The sequence below is a fragment of the Acipenser ruthenus genome, chromosome 4, assembly GCF_902713425.1.
Source record: "Acipenser ruthenus chromosome 4, fAciRut3.2 maternal haplotype, whole genome shotgun sequence".
Lineage (NCBI taxonomy): Eukaryota > Metazoa > Chordata > Actinopteri > Acipenseriformes > Acipenseridae > Acipenser > Acipenser ruthenus.
The window spans coordinates 11,426,959-11,445,000 of NC_081192.1; the positions used below are offsets into that span (position 1 = coordinate 11,426,959).

Below are 18,042 nucleotides of genomic sequence, written 5' to 3' on the forward strand. Positions count from 1 at the left end.
TTGCAGCATCGAAACTGCACGTTTGAAACAAACTTGTGGATAAAAGTGCATGACAGGTCAAATGTGAAATGATTGTGTTAGCTAGAACCATTTTAAAGTGTTGCAGAACGCCCTGAAGTGTTTACAATCAACACATTATTTTCCTTTGCTATACTTCCTGCTGTCCATATCACAGTGTTTGTTGTTTTTTTCATCAATATATTTCGAGATTTTTTTAATTATTTTTTTTACTCACACATCATTGGTAAATGTTTGTCTTCTAAACATCCCAGTGTATCCAGTTCATGCTCCCTCCTGCAACAATGCTGGTGCTCAGATTAAAAACAAGTGGCATATTGCAGTAACAGAAAACCAGCATTGTTACAATCCTTAGAAGACATTTTTTTTGTAAACCAAAGTGTATTAAGTGGCACTGCAAGGGTTAATGGAAAGCAAATTAATATAAAACAACCCCCCCCCCCCCCCCTCTCTCTCACTCTCTCTCTCTCTCTAAATCCAAAATAGTCCCTAGTTTCTCTGCAATTAAGCAAATTATAAAGAAAACATTTAATTGAAAAAAGGACCTGAATAATACCCAGCAACAGTACTATTTTTTTTTTATAAATGTTTGGTTTGTGTATTATGAATTTAAACTTATTTTGGGGGCATTTTATTTATTTATTTAAGCTTTACATTTTGGAAAATAATAAGATCAAACACTTTCCCTTATACATTCACACCCCAATGTCTGGTTGCTTCAGGGACATTATCAGCTGGAAACGTTCAGGAATGTGGTTTGAGGTGCCCATTAACCGAAAAATAGGGGGGGACTGTTGATTTAGCCAGTCGCCTTTCATAAAAAATTGTGTTACTCTTACAATGCGGTAAATCTAATATAAAAGAATACTATTTTCTATTCCCCCCATGCCTCTACATTGTATTCCACCCCCTTTCATTGACGGACAATCTCACTTTTCTCAGGAACGCGGTTTGATGTGGTCACTAACCGAAAATCAGGGGACCACTGCTGATTTCGCCAGTCGCCTCTCATAAAAAGTGGTGTTGCTCTTACAATGCGCTAAATCTGATACAAAAAAATATTATTTTCTATTCCTCCTATGTCTCTATGTTGCATTTCACCCCATTTCATTGATGCACAATCTTTAGTTTTCATAATTAATTGCTGCATGTGTCCTTATGGTGTAAAAATAAAACAATTAAAAACAGTATAAAATGTTTAAAATATTTTCAAGAAACGTGTAGTTTCTACAATAACATAAACGTAAAATTGGTAACGTGAGTTAAAATGCAAAATTGTAGAACATACATGGATAAAGTATGATAATACTTTTGAAATAACCTATTGTTTTGTGTGTAGCCCATGGGACTCATTATTTTGATACTTTGCCGATTTGAACACCGGAAGTAGTTGGGCTTATTGTTGTTGCTAGCTTCACGGAACTACAAGCAAGGATAGTCGTAACAAGGCGGAAGTGAGAGATTTCCCGCGCGTTGTGTGACTTATCAAAGATTGCAAAGCGCTTGGTGTCTGTAGCTTCAGTGTTTCTACCAGTCGGATCTAAACATTGAAAACGTAATGATGGGAGATATCATGGAAGCGGCCAGAGTGCGTATCAACAGCAGCATGCTCTCTCAATATATCAACAAGCCTGTCTGTTTTGTAGGGCGAGTGGAGAAGGTAAATAAACATGTTTGCTTTTATAATAATCGCGCTTAGCCTTGCTTTATTTTGAAACGATCCACCAGTTTTTTTATTTTTTATTTTATTATTTTTATTTATTTAAAGTTCTTTTCAGGGCACACCTTGTTTTATTAATTATAAGCGTGGCAGGCGTTACATTGTGAACTTAACTGATGTGTTAATGTATGCATTGCATTAAGACGATTGACTTGCAACAGCTAAACTCGTACAGTACATAATCGATCACGTGTTCACCAAGTTGGGCAAATTTAATGTAGTTTTTGTTTTATACATCGTTGGTCTGTGTTATTGCTCAAACAACGTGAATGTTGTAAAACTGAAACACGATTATTTTTTAATACTGTTCCTTTTTTTTTTTTTTTTTTTTATAAATATATATATTTAGGTTCACCAAACAGGCACATCTTTCCTTCTTTCAGACGGAGAGGGTAAGAATGCATCAGTCGAGCTCAGTGAACCTGTAAGTTTAAAAATCACTACTGATTTATCAGCAAACTAATTCATTTCATAAACCACAATGTAAAGCAGAGAACGCTTTTTTCGGTTTAAAACCGGGACACATATTTAAAGCTTAATACTAAACATGTGGTAGTAATCCTGAACCGGAGCAACCCTTATATATTTACTGTTAAGTAATGTTAGCTCATTTGCGTACGGTATAATTTATATATAGGGCCCAAAGATGTCAGATGACGTAGTACTCACATTCTGCCCTGCAGTTGGGCTCACTGCCTGTCTCTAAGACCAACATAATTCTGCCTGTCTAGTAAACGAGGCTGCTTTACTTTGACACTATTGTTGCTAGTTTAATTTGAATAATTTTGTTTTTCCCTCCACTCTAGCTAGAGGAAGAATTAAGTGGCATTATAGAGGTTTTAGGACGAGTTACAACAAAAGCAACCATCATGGCGAGCACATATATGCCATTCCGGGAAGACAAGAACAGTTTTGGTAAGTACTACTAGACATGTATTATTTAACCTCCTGTTTTACCCCACTAGTATCATGGTATCCCTGAACAGATAGCCTTCAGCTGGTTACACATGTGATGCCCCTGTTGGCAGTCACCATGTCTGAATGCCATATTTTGGGGTAAATGCATGGATAGCATTCAGGGTGCCGCTGCTGTGGGAGGTTTTGCTTTTTAATACAGTGCTATTTTATGAAGAGGGAACACTGATCTGTATCAGGATAATACCAAGGTTTTTAGTACGCAAGCTGACCCGAGTGAGGTAGAACTGAATGTTGGTGTCCAATTTCACAGTTTTTTGTATTTATTTTTCTGTTCCAATACCAGTCTAGCATTTAGTCATTCCTAGAAAGTAGATCACATTTTCAGGTACCAATGGTATTGTGAGATTCGTTCATGAATATTTTCATGTATTTCAAGGGGGGATGATTTTGTCTATTCGGATAGCAAGACCTGTGGTAAGGCGGTGGCGGGAGTGAGGTAAAACAGGCAACAATTCAACCCCCACTTTTGTATGGAGAGATGTTTATTTGGAGTCTGCACCAAATCTGCCATATTCACTGTTGCCAACAATAACTGCTAGATTTAATAATTCTACATTTTTGTTTCTCTTTTTGCAGACTTGGGTCTTTACAATGAAGCACTGAAAGTAATTCATGATTTCCCCCAGTACTATCCTTTTGAAGTACGGGCAAGTGAATGATGGACTCCTCCTCTTCCCCTAGTATCGGCTGAAAAAGACCAAAACCAATACCAATCGAGATGACTCGCCTCTTTTCGTGAATGGCCTTTTGTTTTTGTTTTTTTTGTAGGTGACCTAATGGATTTAATGTCTTGCAGTTCAATTGACATCTGTAAACATGCATGGAAAGTTAACTTAAGAAAGGGTTTGGATAATACAAACTTGATAATGTTACATATAAATATTTGTTATATATTTGTCTGTTTCTTACATTTTTTCCCCATTTGTAAACATGCGTCACACTTTGGAAACTGAAGGTTGGAATAAATAAAACTTCTGTGAAAGTACTGTAGCTAGTTTCTTCACTTATACTGTACTGCATTATTTTGTTGATTACCGGGTTCCCTGCATTTAAGATAGATAGATAGATTTTTTATATATATATATATATATATATATATATATATATATATATATATATAATCTTAGTGATTAGAGTGTAAGTTTTCCACATCAGTGATACCAGGAGATCCCCGGTTCAAATCAGCATCTCAGCCACTGATTCACTGTGTGACCTTGAGCAAGTCATTGTGCTCTGTCTTTCAGGTGAGATGTTGTTGTGACTTGCAGCTGATGCCTTGGATAAAGGTGTCTGCTAAATAAACAACAAATAATAATATTAGGGCTGTCAAACGATTAAAAACAATCGCGATTACAATTTTTAATCTTTGTTTAACTGCTTATTTAATTGATACAATTACTGCATCAATTTTATTCAAGTTTAATTACTGATGCTATTATTATTATTATTATTATTGTTGTTGTTGTAAAGTTCTTACATACCCTATAAGGCCTTACATGGTCTTGAACCTGCTTATGTTTAAGACCTGCTGACCCCATGTGTCCCTGAAATACTAAACTTCTGACAGTCCCTAAAATTTGTTTGAACTCTGTCAGACAGGGCATTTAGTTATAATGCCCCTCATCTTTGGAACTTGCTTCCGATTCATATCAGGAATGCTAGCACAATTGAATCTTTTAAATCCTGTTTGAAAATGTATTTGTTTGGGTCTGTTTATTTGTAGATGTATTATATGTTAGACACAGGCGTTTAATTGACAGCCCTAATTTTATATATATATATATATATATATATATATATATATATACACTGATGCACAAAAGAAACACAACACTCAGGTCTAATCAAATATTTTAAACATAGATATCAAACAAAATCACAGAAAATGTGAACAAAAATACAGATCAAAGAATCATGATAAGTTTTAAGTATAAAACATGACACACTCAAAATGAAAACATTACAAAGTTAGTATCAAGTATGACCTCCTGAGCGTTAACACGATCCTGGCAGCGTTGACGCATAGACCTGATCAGCCTCTGGATAGACTGCTGTGGGATGTTCCGCCACCCTTCCTGTGCAGCTGCAACCAGCTGGTTGCGGTTGTCTCCTGTGGATGACACTGCCGATTTGGTACCACAGATGTTCTATTGGACTCAGGTCAGGAGAAAAAGCTGGCCACGGCAAGACCTTGACATTGTTATCTTGAAGTTGTGCAACTGTAATCGCTGTTCTTGCATTAATTAAAATCACATCTTTTGGAATGGCTATTTATGTGTGTGGCTATATATACAGTGCCTTGCAAAAGTATTCAGACCCCTGACCAATTCTCTCATATTACTGAATTACAAGTGGTACATTAAAATTTCGTTCTGTTTGATTTTATTTTAAAACACTGAAACTCAAAATCAATTATTGTAAGGTGACATTGGTTTTATGTTGGGAAATATTTTTAAGAAAAATGAAAAACTGAAATATCTTGCTTGCATAAGTATTCAACCCCACACATTAATATTTGGTAGAGCCACCTTTCGCTACAATAACAGCTTGAAGTCTTTTGGGGTAAGTATGTACCAACTTTGCACAGTGTCGGAGTGATTTTGGCCCATTCTTGGCAGATTTGCTCCAGGTTGTTCAGGTTGGTTGGAAGACGCTTGTGGACCGCAATTCAAATAGTGCCACAGATTCTCAATGGGATTGAGATCAGGACTTTGACTGGGCCACTGTAGGACATTCACCTTTTCGTTCTTGAGCCACTCCAATGTTGCTTTGGCCTTGTGCTTGGGATCATTGTCCTGCTGAAAGGTGAATTTCCTCCCAAGTTTCAGTTTTTTAGCGGACTGAAGCAGGTTCTCTTGCAGTATTTCCCTGTATTTTGCTCCATCCATTCTTCAGTTTTAACAAGATGCCTAGTCCCTGCTGATGAGAAGCATCCCCACCATACTTCACTGTAGGGATGGTGTGTCTTGAGGCATGGGCAGTGTTAGGTTTGCGCCACACATAGCGCTTTGAGTTTTGGCCAAAAAGCTCCATCTTGGTCTCATCTGACAACAAAACCTTTTCCCACATTGCAGCTGGGTCACTCTCATGTTTTTTGGTAAACTCCAGACGTGCTTTCAGATAGTACTTTTTGAGTAACGGCTTCTTTCTTGCCACCCTCCCATACAGGCCAGTATTATGCAGAGCTATTGATATGGTTGACTGGTGCACCATTACTCCACTCCCAGCCACTGAACTATGTAGGTACAGCAATAGGATCTAAATTAGGAATGCATTTTGCCAGTACATACATGGGGAAATGGGAAGAACAATTACTTAGAAAATCGGAAAGAGAATCTTTAGAATATATTCGATTTGTAGATGATATTTTGGGGGTTTGGACACATGGAGAAGAGTCTCTTTTCCAGTTTCATTAAATGGCAAATGAAATACACAGTAATATTAAGGTGGACCTTCGATGGACAAGGAAAGAAATAGAATTTCTAGATACCATTGTAAAACTTGAAGAAGGTTCAATTGAGACTGACCTCTTCTGTAAACCTACTGACATGCACCAGTATTTACACATGTCCTCTGCACATCCAATACACACTAAAAGGGCAATCCCAAAGGGTCTAGGAATAAGAATACGAAGAATATGCTCAAAAGAAAGTGACTATATAAAACAAAGAAATGTATTAAAAACAAATCTTAAAAAAGAGGATACAAAGAAAGAATTATAGAGATTGAGGAAAAGTTTTTAAACTAAAAAGAGATGATCTACAAGATTATAAAAGTAGAGATAAAAAGGTCAAACAAGTCCCATTAATAATGACTTACTCTAAACTTGTGCCCAATATTTCTAAGATAGTTTGGAAACACTTGCAGATTCTACATAATTCAGAAAAATTAAAAAAAGTATTTCTTAAGGCCCCAGTTGTAGCATTCAAAAGAGAAGCTAGTTTAGGTGATATTTTAGTTCACAGTAAACATAAAAGAATAATTGACAAAATAGGTTCTACGAACATGTGCACCAGTAGATGTAAAGTATGTAAATACATAGACAAAAGTAAAAATATAATTAAACATAAGAACACCACATATCCACTAAAAACTAATAGCTACTGTAAAAATAGCAATGTTGTTTATGGAATAGCCTGTGAAAAATTTGATGAAATCAAATATGTTGGAGAGACTGGAACTACGTTATATAAAAGAATTCAGAACCACCTTTCATTAATTAGAAATAAAAAAATGAATGAACCAATAGTACAGCACTTCACCAGTCAGGGACATGACATAAATTATGTAAAGTTTGTAGTATTAGAACAGCTAAAATTAGACAATGCAACATATAGAAAAATAAAAGAAAGTAAATGGATAAATAGACTGAACACGATTATGCCAGCAGGACTCAACAGAAAAGAACAAACTAATTAACTTCAATAAATATATAACATTTAAATAAATAAACAAAATTCATTCAAAAGTTGTGCATGCTGATGCGCTGGGGAGGCCAAATCAAGACTGATCCTCAGAGCCAGCATTGCATGATATAATAAAAATATAAGTAGTGTTAATTAGAATTAATACAGATTCAAAGATAGAAGTAACAATGATGTCACAATATATAGAACACCATTACATCATGTAAGAATAAATCATGGATTTGAATGTAAACAATAACAAGTAGTTGTCATGCCGTCAAAAACCTATAAATACCTCCAATGTTTTGATTCAAACACAGGCTCCCTTGAGAAAGATATGTACAACATATCGAAACGTTGGGCAGCTGGCTCTTTGAGCTAAAATTATATTATATTTATATATATATATATATATATATATATATATATATATATATATAATTCAACACATTTTTATTCTTGTTTTTGTTATGGGAATATTATTAAAAAAAACAATGAGGTAATTTGTGATCAGCTTTTATTATTTTATTATGGTATTTTTGTGGTTTGCTCTGGCATTATTTATTTCTGATTATCTGAAATGCATATTACAGTACAACGTTTGTGGTTTATGTGCATATTTTTACATCCAAACTTTTTCACTTTGCTGGCTGGTCCCTTGAACAGTAATCTTAACACCTATGAGTCATCTATAAATCATGAACTGGAATAGGACAAGGCACTTTCTTAATTAGGAACATTGAGAGGTAAGGAAGGCAACTTATTTGTTAGTAAAGTGGAATATAATAAGTGAAGCAAAATTAATACAGAAACTGAACCACGACTTGCAAACGTAAAGTTACTGACATACAGTTAAAACAATTCCTGTACATACAAAAACTAAATTGTTAAATATCATACCTGTGATACAACCCATATAGTAAAATTATCATCTTTAAAAGTAACAATACTGTGTTTGCTTGGTTATTTTTTATATACCTAAAATTAGAATTTTAAAACATCACAGATGTAAAAATACAGATTAATTAGCCCATTTTAGTATTTGATGAATAACACAAAACATAAAACACTGCAAAATCAGAATTTTATTACTATAGTTGTAACCTGTCCCACCAAAGAAATACCATCAAGGGGAAATATAAATCAAGCTTTACATCACACACTTGCCATGTACAACATTTCTTTTCACATCTCTGAAACTGCTACTATATTTTATTTAACTTAAAAAGCAGATTCTTGGGAATTTCTTCTTATCACAGCCTGTCAAATGGTGGATCCAACATCCTGTATAATGAAGCTGTTCATTGGTGTTCAAAGACACGTCACTGCTTCAACCCCAATCTTCAGATAAAGGCAGTATATATTATTGATTCGTCTCTGATGGTAGGTTCAAGGACTGTTCAGTGTCAGCTTTATAAATTTTCCTTGAGGGTGCTCAGAATTTTAACTAAGTCCCAGAGAAGACCTTTCAAAATGAATGGCTCCGATATGTTGAACAAGGAACAGATGACACACTTGCAGGTTCATTTCAGCAGCCACTGCCAATGTCAAGCCCATCAAAACCTTTCACACATCAAATTGCTGAACTGCTGCAACAATTTATCCCCCCCCCCCCCCAATTACTCCTAAATCCTCAGTGCTTTTTGTCAAAAAGATATGTTTGAGGAAGTTGTGTGTTTCCCTCACACCCTGTTCTAGACACTATCTGAGGGGACCAAGTTGCCTGTAGTATCCAGCTGCATGCACTTACAGGTACAGGCAGAGACAGGGCACTCTGTATGATCTCTGAAAGAAGAACAGAGAAACAAGAACATTATTTCAAATGTAATGTTCCAGAGTAAATTACTATTTGAAAACATCACAATGTATAAACAAGACAAATACATTTCTTTACAACAGGAAAGTACTGGTCAACTCTATAAGTATTATAAGGAATCTAGCGATCTCCAAATGGTAGATTATGTGTATATGGTCATGTGAATTATTTTTGAGCAGAAAGGCAGTTTTACTAAAACCTACATTATATTTAGAGTCTTTGTTTACACTCAACATAATTAACACAATCTTCTCAATACTCCACTTGCAGACCTTTCGGATTGCATTTGGGTATAACCTAATACATTATTGATCTTCTAGAAATATTTTCAATTATGATGACAAAGTTTCAACCTCTTGGTTTATTGATATTCTCTCTAGTTTCTTTTTACACTCACGTTCTCAATCTCACAATTTCATATTTAAATAGAGCAAATTAAATCTTAAATATAGTATTTTTTTTCAGTCACCTCAAGGATAATTTATGTAAATTATAAAAAGATAATTTTTCAAACAAAAATCTAATAATTATTTCTCCGTAGCAAACCCATATAGCACTATTCATGTGATTATATCATTTCTAAGCCTTAATAACAGTAACTTATTAAATCAGTTTTTCATTCCTATTATTAGGTTCAGAAGGCTTTATTCCAGGGATATTAATGTTACTGTAAAAGGTCAGATATTCTGGAGTAAAATACAATGAACTAAATTACAAACTAATTCGAGGGGGTTAACTTTCTCTTTAATGCACAGAGGGCACACATATCTTCTATCTCAACTTGACAAAATCACTCATAAGTGTATATGAATTTACTCAAATATTTCTCAAAAAGATAAAACTGAGTCAACTTACTCAGAACTGACTCATAAGAAAGCTTTTGCCAACTTTGGAAATACAATGTGGAAACATTCTTTAGGAAAATAAATCAGCCTTTTTATTTTTATGAAACATAACACTGCAGCAGTTAGGGAGTATACTCTATACTGTTCTGTTAACAGAGTGCTAGAACTGTATTCCATCACAACGCTGCAAGCCTGTGCACTGAAGAGTCATCAGCCAGATCTTTCACCTACCTGAACCAGCTCAGCATGTGCCCAGTGTGGCCTCCGTGTCGACAGTTGTGGCACCAGGTGAACCAGTTATTGAACTGGGCGAGTTTCTTATCTTTACTCAGATCTACCTTTTCATCAGACTTCCCTGTTCCTATAAAGAAAAGAATAAGCAATATATTCAAATCTTACTAAACATGTAGTTAATATCCTCCTTGTGACCACTACTCCTTATTAGTCCTTTCAATTTGAGACAACATTATGCATACTGAATATCCATCTCCCCTTTCTTAGGACAGGCTTAATTTGATGGTCATTAGAATAAAAAAAAAACAAAAAAAAAAAAAAAAACAGCTGGCCAAGAGATGACAGCTATGCCTATTGCATTAAATGAGAGGCTGTGTGGTCCAGTGGTTAAAGAAAAGGGCTTGTGACCAGGAGGTCCCCGGTTCAAATCCCACCTCAGCCACTGACTCATTGTGTGACCCTGAGCAAGTCACTTAACCTCTTTGTGCTCCGTCTTTCGGGTGAGACGTAGTTGTAAGTGACTCTGCAGCTGATGCATAGTTCACACACCCTAGTCTCTGTAAGTCGCGGAGTCCTGTATACATGGTTGTTATGTATGTGCCTATACGGAAAAAACACAGTTTTATGAGTTATGTCTTATCCATTTTACCTGACCTATTCATACGCTCTTTTCCGAAAACACGGGTACCCATCGGGTTTTACATTACCCGACCTGGGTCTCTTTTTACTACCCGGGTATCGATTATTAATTTGAGAATTTAAAGAAAATGTAGAAAATATGACAATGCAGTTGTAAGCGCGGGTCTCTGACCGGCGTAATAAAGACAACGTTAAAACAAGCTTTGCATTAAGCCTTTTCTTAACTGACAGGATATCAATGTTTTACAGAAAACAATAAACACGCAGCGAGCGGCAAGTACACCTCAATAAACAACTACTACTGAGACTATTCTTCTCAGGAACTAAATCAGAAAGAAAAACAACATAACAGCATCCTGTTGGGTTTATGTCAGTGATAATTCCGTGGTCCATTAACAATTACTGTGTTGCTTCCATTACAGAATGCTTGATATACAGTTAATGCGCAGATAGGGTTTCCTACCAAAAATATAAAATAAGTAGCCTTTAAATATAAATAAATAAATAAAAGTATTGTGAGCTGCACCCCAGAAAACACACTGAAAACCGTAAACATTTGTTTTACTTTAATGAAGTAGATTAACAAATAAAAAGCATACGCACTCCCAAATGCGTGCAAAGTACAAAATGGAATCAGTATGAGAAACATTATTCACACACTTACTTAACGTTGACATAATTTGTTTTGGGTTTAATAAAAATAATTATTTGTGGAGCACATTAAGTAAGTGTGCTAGTAATGTCTTAATAATAATAATAATAATAATAATAATAATAATAATAATACATTTTATTTATGAAGCGCCTTTCCAATCCCAAAGTGCTTAACACAGTTGTTGAAAGATGGCAACATCATAGATGGAAGAGGAAAAAAAAATAGCAAATTATTAAATGATTACTTTTCACAAGTTTTACAAAGGAGGATATGGGCAACATGCCCCACACATGCCCCACATCGACCTGTTCCTATCCAGTTTTAAATAGCTTTAGCATAACAGAGTCAGAAGTGTTAAAGGGACTAGGAGCTAGTAACTAAACACATGCCCTGGGCCAGATGAGATCCTCCCAATAGTACTCAAAGAAATGAAAGAAGTTATTTGCAAACCGTTAACTAAGATCACGCAACAGTCTCTTGAGACAGGGGTTGTACTGACAGACTGGAGAATTGAAACCTTAATACCAATCCACAAAAAGGGAGACAAAACCAAACCAGGTAACTACAGACCAATAAGTCTGACTCCTATTATATGTAAACTTATGGAAACTATAATAAGATCCAAAATGGAATTACCTATATGGCAACAGTATCCTAGGAGACAGACAGTCAGCATGGTTTTACAAAAGGGATATCATATCTAATTAACCTGCTTGATTTTTTTGAGGATGCAACATTGACAATGGATAATTGCAAAGCATATGACATGGTTTTAGATTTCCAGAAAGCTTTTGACAAAGTCCTGCATAAAAGATTAATCCTCAAACTGAACGCAGTAGGGATTCAAGGAAATGCATGCACATGGATTAGGGAGTGGTTAACATGTAGAAAACAGAAAGTACTGATTAGAGGAGAGACCTCAAGCAAAGTAAAGTTAAATTTGCAGATGACACAAAAATAGGAGGAGTGGCAGACACTGCTGCTGCAGCATCAGGTCATTCAAAATGATCTAGACAGCATTCAGAACGGGGCAGACAAACTGGTAATAAAAATGTCCATTATAAATACCACATGGGAGATATTGAAATTGAAGAAGGAATCTATGAAAAAGATCTAAAAGTGTATGTTGACTCAGAAATGTCTTCATCTAGGCAATGTGGGGAAGCTATAAAAAAAGGCCAACACAATGCTCGGATATATAGTGAAAAGTGTTGAATTTAATTCAAGAGAAAGTAATGCAAAAACTTTACAATGCATTAGTAAGACCTCATCTAGAATATTGTGTTCAGTTCTGGTCACCTCGCTACAAAAAGGATATTGCTGCTCTAGAAAGAGTGCAAAGAAGAGCAACCAGAATTATTCCTGGTTTAAAAGGCAATAACTGAATCTATTCTGTCTTGAACAAAGAAGACTTAGACTACGCAGCGATCTGATTCAAGCATTCAAAATTCTAAAAGGTATTGACAATGTTGACCCAGGGGACATTTTCGACCTGAAAAAAGAAACAAGGATAAGGGGTTACAAATGGAAATTAGATAAAGGGGGCACTTTTTTACACAGAGAATTGTGGGAGTCTGGAACCAACACCCCAGTACTACTGTTGAAGCTGACAGCTTGGGATTCTTCAAGAAGCTGCGTGATGAGATTCTGACATAAATAAGGCCTCCTGTCGTTTGTAACCTTTCTTATGTTCTTATGAAAAAAGAAAAATAATTTAACATCTATATTAACTATGCTTTAAATGAAACTTAGAAATCAACTAATGAATAAATTACAAACATACTTACTTTAACGTAGCCTAAAGTATGAAAATAAGCTCCTTTGCTTGGATGCATGTTTTAAAACAACAACAACAGCACAATATGGCCACTAGATGTCGCAAAGAATCCCGCAGTATGAAGCACATTTAACATTAATAACTGTATTCAAACCAAGATGTTTTTTATTATTATTTCGATGTTTCCCATAATTAAAAAGGCTACACAAGTCTACAGATCTGAAGGGACTAAATGTATGTGTACTATATAGTATTTAAATATGGATCATGCACTTTATTATTTTATTACCCAAAAAAGACCCAGGTAGGTACCCGTGCCGACCTCTAATATATATACATATATAAATGAAATCATAAATTACCTGGACAACTTGATACAGGTGTTCCCATATTCATCAGACAGAGAGCACAGCGTGGAAGTGGTTTACGACAGCCTGGGCAGCTAGTGACCTTAGATTTTGTAGGAGAGCCACTAACTCCATATTGGCTAAAGCCTCTGCCTTGATGGGGCATGGCCGAGCAGCTATAGGAGATTGATTTTCCACAGAAATTACAGCTCACAAATACCTAAAAAAAAAATGAGAATGTTCATAAAAAATAAATAAATAAATAAGCTTATGAGACAGTGTGATTCTCTCCCCCCCCCCCCCCCCCCCTCCCCCTCCCACAATGTTCTTCCAAAAACAGCTGTTTATTATTGGTTAGTAACCTGGGGCCATTTTTTTAATCTGGATAAAAGTGATCCGGATTTTGTAATCAACATTACTTCCAGAACAAGGATTAGCATTAGAAATGAACGTGTTAGAACCTGGTGAAGTTAACCCCCCAAAAAGTAAGCACTGAGGAAGTTCCATGAACTGCTGTATTTAAAACATTGCACTATAGAAAGTGAATAATACTCAGAATAATTTAGGCTGTTATATGAACTTCGTGCTGAAGCATGAACACAGTAAACTAGTGCACACAAACATTAGATTACTGGATATTTCTCTGTTGGGATTAAAAATGGACTTTCACATGCAATGGCTATGAGTTTATTTACTGCTCACCCTGACCCCCTAATAACGAGTATAAAAAGAATCAAGATTTTCTTTATAAAAATAAAAAATAAACCTTTTACAATTGGGCCATTATCTTGCATTGGTCACTGCATTTCTTCCATTCAGTGTAATCTCTTACTTGTGCTAAAGGCTTTGAACTCGGGTCCAGTTTACTCCTGTGTATATCAAACTCTGCTCTTTTGTGCCAGAATCTCCAGGCATCTAACAAGTTGCGATAGTTCTCAATCCAGCACTGGACCCTGGAGTCCTTCACCACCTCCCCTGGAGAACCCTTCAAGGGAACAGAACAAGAATCACTTTAGATATGCAGAAATGTACATGCATGGAACACTGAGAAAGCAATTAACAGAATGACGGTCTTTAATACTTTTGGGCTTCTAAGTATTTATAGCAGGGTAGACATATCAAATTTGGTAAATCATAAGCCAGTAATGTTTCATAATTACTTTTAGCATACAGAAACTAGCTGTCTGAACATCACCAGTTCTGTCAACATAACTCTCCATCAAATCCACTCCATCCTTTGTCAGACCCGTCAAAAGGATTCCTTCAAGGTTTCCAGCTTCTTTCATCTTACTGGCAAGCTTCTCAATGTAGCGAGGTAGCTAAAATATGGGGTTAGTAAAGCAAATTAAAAACGTTGTTTAAAATATGTAACAATTTGCGGATGAATTCCATCTTTAATAGGTCAGACAACCTGATCAGCTCTTGTCTGCAATAGTTTTCTACTGTTTATTTTAGAATCTCACCTGGGAGTCACTAAGAAACATACATGCAAAGGCCACACGGTCCTGGACAGCCAATCTGCTCTCATACTGTGAGGAAATAAAAGGTATTATTAAAAGTACAACTATTGATGAGATTCAACAATGAATTTGAATTCGATTAAAGGATTTTGTTTTCCAAAAAAGAACATACCAGCACGCCGTCATATGATCCTGGTTCACTCGTTAGAAAAGCAAACATGACACAGAGATGAGGGTTATTTAATTGTAGCCTTAGGGAACTGCACATTTCTCTCCAGAGTGAATTTTTCTCATCTGTGTACCCAGACAAGGCCATGGCTACAACATTGAGATTCAGATCTCCTGCAATAACAATGGAACACCCTTCAGCAAACTGCACAACAGCTCATCACTATCCTTTAATTTGCAACGTAAGGAAGAAAAGCTAAAAGGGGCTAACAGAGAGAGACAGTTTAAAGCACCAACCTTTCTCTGCTGAAGCCCCCTTGTTCAGAATCTGAATTGCCCTTCGGATGTCCAAGTTGAAAAGGGCTACAGCAGCTGCACGCTCCCACTCCCGTTCCACTTCAAGGGACTGCAGGAAGGGCTCAACATCTATCTCCAGCCCCCTTTTAATCCAGCCACACAACTGCAAGGCCAGGCACCTCTCATCACTGTGGTAGCGAATCACATCAGCCTGCCTGTCCGACCCATTCCAGCATCGCCGGCTCTCAACCGTCCCTATACAGCAAAGTACAATGAATTTGATAAACATTAATTGCTTTTCAATAACGTTTAATACAAACCATTAAAACAAAAACAGTATGTAGCAGGAAATTAAATGTGTAGTTCTGCCATTTCTCAATACAACATGGAAACACAAAAGTTTACCAAATGGTAGCAGTAGAACATACCTGAACTTGATTTTACAATGTTTTTAATGCCAGAATAAACAAGTGGCAGTTTGTTTACCACAGGTTTCTGTTCCAAATCTTCAGTGTATTGTTTCATAAGTGATACTGATATAGGAAAAAAACAACTTGGACACACGGGAATTATGATATGGTAACCCCCCAAAAATGTTAATATGGCATTGTGCCCCTGAAATGATTTGATCCTAATATTTATACTTTAGAAAGCAGAAAAAAGGGCCAACTCGTATATAGAGAGAAGATGGATAAACTACTTAAATATCTATAAATCTACTGTTGCATACTTTACTTAGACATATTTCACTTCACAGATGGTGCATTGCATACGTATGTAATTTATGGTCTGCTATCATTTCACATGGAGTGTGCAAATGCCAATGCAAACTGACAATTTTTAATTTTTTTATTACACATTTTTGAAAAATGATTCCCCCATGTTTTCACTTTCAGTAAAGGATATAATACAGAGTGTACCATAGAGACTTGAGCTGAGGCTCATCGCCCCCAGCTAAAAGGTAGTTTCTCCAGACCTGCTCAGTATCATGCCCATATCTGGACTGGGCCCGCTGTCTCATTTTGGTGGCAATGTCCCTTTCCACAGAACTTGCATCACCCTCCTCAGTGCATTCATACAGATGTCTGCCGCAAGCCCACATTATGGAACCGGTGGAGCTCCAAGCCAGAGAAATGCGCTCAAAGACAGTAAAGTCAGTCATGGAACGGTTTGGCGTCACCACTACCATTCGATTTTGGCTTGACGGATGCCACGCAAATGAAGCAATGTGGTTTTCACAGGGTTGCACACTCCGCTCTATGATGGTGGGTTCTGTTTCGTCCCCTATGGGAGTGGGAGTGTGCTGCATATCATACAGACGGATTATGTTACTGTCTCTTGTCAAAGTGGCTAGCAAGCCTGTCCGCGTAGGACACCATGCAACTTTAGTTAAAGGCTTTGGTTGCTCAGTTAAAGTCAGAACTGGCTTTTCGAATTTCCGAAGGTCCCAAATAGCCACCTGGCCTTCAAAAAAGGAAGCCACTCGATCATGGAAGTGAGGGTCAACTGTTACCCCCTGGATAGCTTTGGTGTTCACAAACATTTTCTGGCTTGTATTTCTCAGGTCAAAAATCGCTAGGTTGCGATGCATGCCTGCCAGTAGCAGCTTCTGGTCTCTGGGGAGCCAGCAAAGGGACAAGCAAGCATCATTTTGGCCTAGCTCATAAAGTGGCTTTGTCACCACCAGACCAGCATCAGTGTCTCCAGCTGAAAGTCGTATTTTTTCCATTGTAACAGAGGCTTCTGGAGTAAACTTACTACTGATATCCCAGATTAGGACAGAGAAATCAGCCCGGTGTTTATCAAGTCCAGCAGCCAACCAGTTACTGTCCACTGGGTTCCAAGCCAAAGTGTTGCACTGCCGAGCATGTTTTGGAACAAACTCTTTCCCCATCAAATCCTTACATTTTGAATTGGGGCTTTGTCCGAGGCTTGTTAGCACAATGCGTCCATTGGCCTGCCCGACTGCAAGAAGGCATTCAGGTTCATGCTTTGGATACCACGCCACACATTTCATATAGGGAGTGTCTGAATTGATAGCTAATAAAGTTGCAGTAGTTTCTTCTGAAAGACGGAGTGCCCCTGCCTTAGCTTCAGAACTCCCGACTGATTCGATGCGATAAAGGCTGAGCTCCGAGTCACAGATTACATAACGATCGACGTGGTGTGGAGACCACAGGATATCAGGTTTGGAGCCACTCATCTTTTTGGGCAAGTGAAAGAACTCTCATCCCAGATATGTCAGCATTATGGTTTCTGTGGGGAGTCTGTAAAATTAAGGAAACAAGTATTAAAAAACAGTTAACCCTGTAGTGCCGCAGCCACAGTATCACTTAAAGGCCACTACACACCAAATGCAATGCGATTTTTCAACAGTCTGTGAAAGTATCTTGTCGCAACTATAAAACTATTAAAAATTGCTATGATCAAGACTGGTACATATTTAACAACATGATGTAGAAATGAAGACGGTCTTCTTCGACAGTATTTCAACATATATGGCAATAAATCACACACACCGGGCTCAGCTTTATCTTTATAAGTGCTATGATCTTTGTCATAAAGCTCTGGGTACTTTTCAAGTATCTGTTCCTCCGCTATTGTGGATACTGCTTCACCGTGGTGGACACCGTGCATTGAAGCTGTTCTCCGATTGGTCAATTCCCTAGTTGTCGTACGAAG

The 18,042-nt window shown here is 36.9% G+C and overlaps 2 protein-coding genes across 2 annotated transcripts in view; one reads left to right on the forward strand and one right to left on the reverse strand.

Moving 5' to 3' along the window:
- Window positions 1-1,433: 1,433 nt before the first annotated feature.
- rpa3 (replication protein A3) lies at window positions 1,434-3,701 on the forward strand. The gene is made up of 4 exons (XM_034000948.3): window positions 1,434-1,678; window positions 2,088-2,162; window positions 2,545-2,653; window positions 3,293-3,701. Exons 1-4 carry the CDS (start codon window positions 1,577-1,579, stop codon window positions 3,373-3,375), a joined length of 369 nt encoding a protein of 122 aa, XP_033856839.1. The 5' UTR covers window positions 1,434-1,576; the 3' UTR covers window positions 3,376-3,701.
- Window positions 3,702-8,189: 4,488 nt separating this feature from the next.
- Window positions 8,190-18,042, reverse strand: part of LOC117399424 (GATOR complex protein MIOS) — a 14,422-nt gene continuing 4,569 nt past the window's right edge. Inside the window, exons 2-11 of the mRNA XM_033998554.3 lie at window positions 16,267-17,627; window positions 15,789-15,887; window positions 15,361-15,615; window positions 15,068-15,237; window positions 14,899-14,964; window positions 14,596-14,754; window positions 14,268-14,420; window positions 13,451-13,655; window positions 10,015-10,144; window positions 8,190-8,907 (exon numbers count right to left, since the gene is read on the reverse strand). Of these exons, the coding sequence (XP_033854445.2) occupies window positions 8,817-8,907; window positions 10,015-10,144; window positions 13,451-13,655; window positions 14,268-14,420; window positions 14,596-14,754; window positions 14,899-14,964; window positions 15,068-15,237; window positions 15,361-15,615; window positions 15,789-15,887; window positions 16,267-17,563 (2,625 nt within the window). The 5' untranslated portion in view covers window positions 17,564-17,627 and the 3' untranslated portion in view covers window positions 8,190-8,816. The remainder of the gene's footprint in view (window positions 8,908-10,014; window positions 10,145-13,450; window positions 13,656-14,267; window positions 14,421-14,595; window positions 14,755-14,898; window positions 14,965-15,067; window positions 15,238-15,360; window positions 15,616-15,788; window positions 15,888-16,266; window positions 17,628-18,042) is intronic.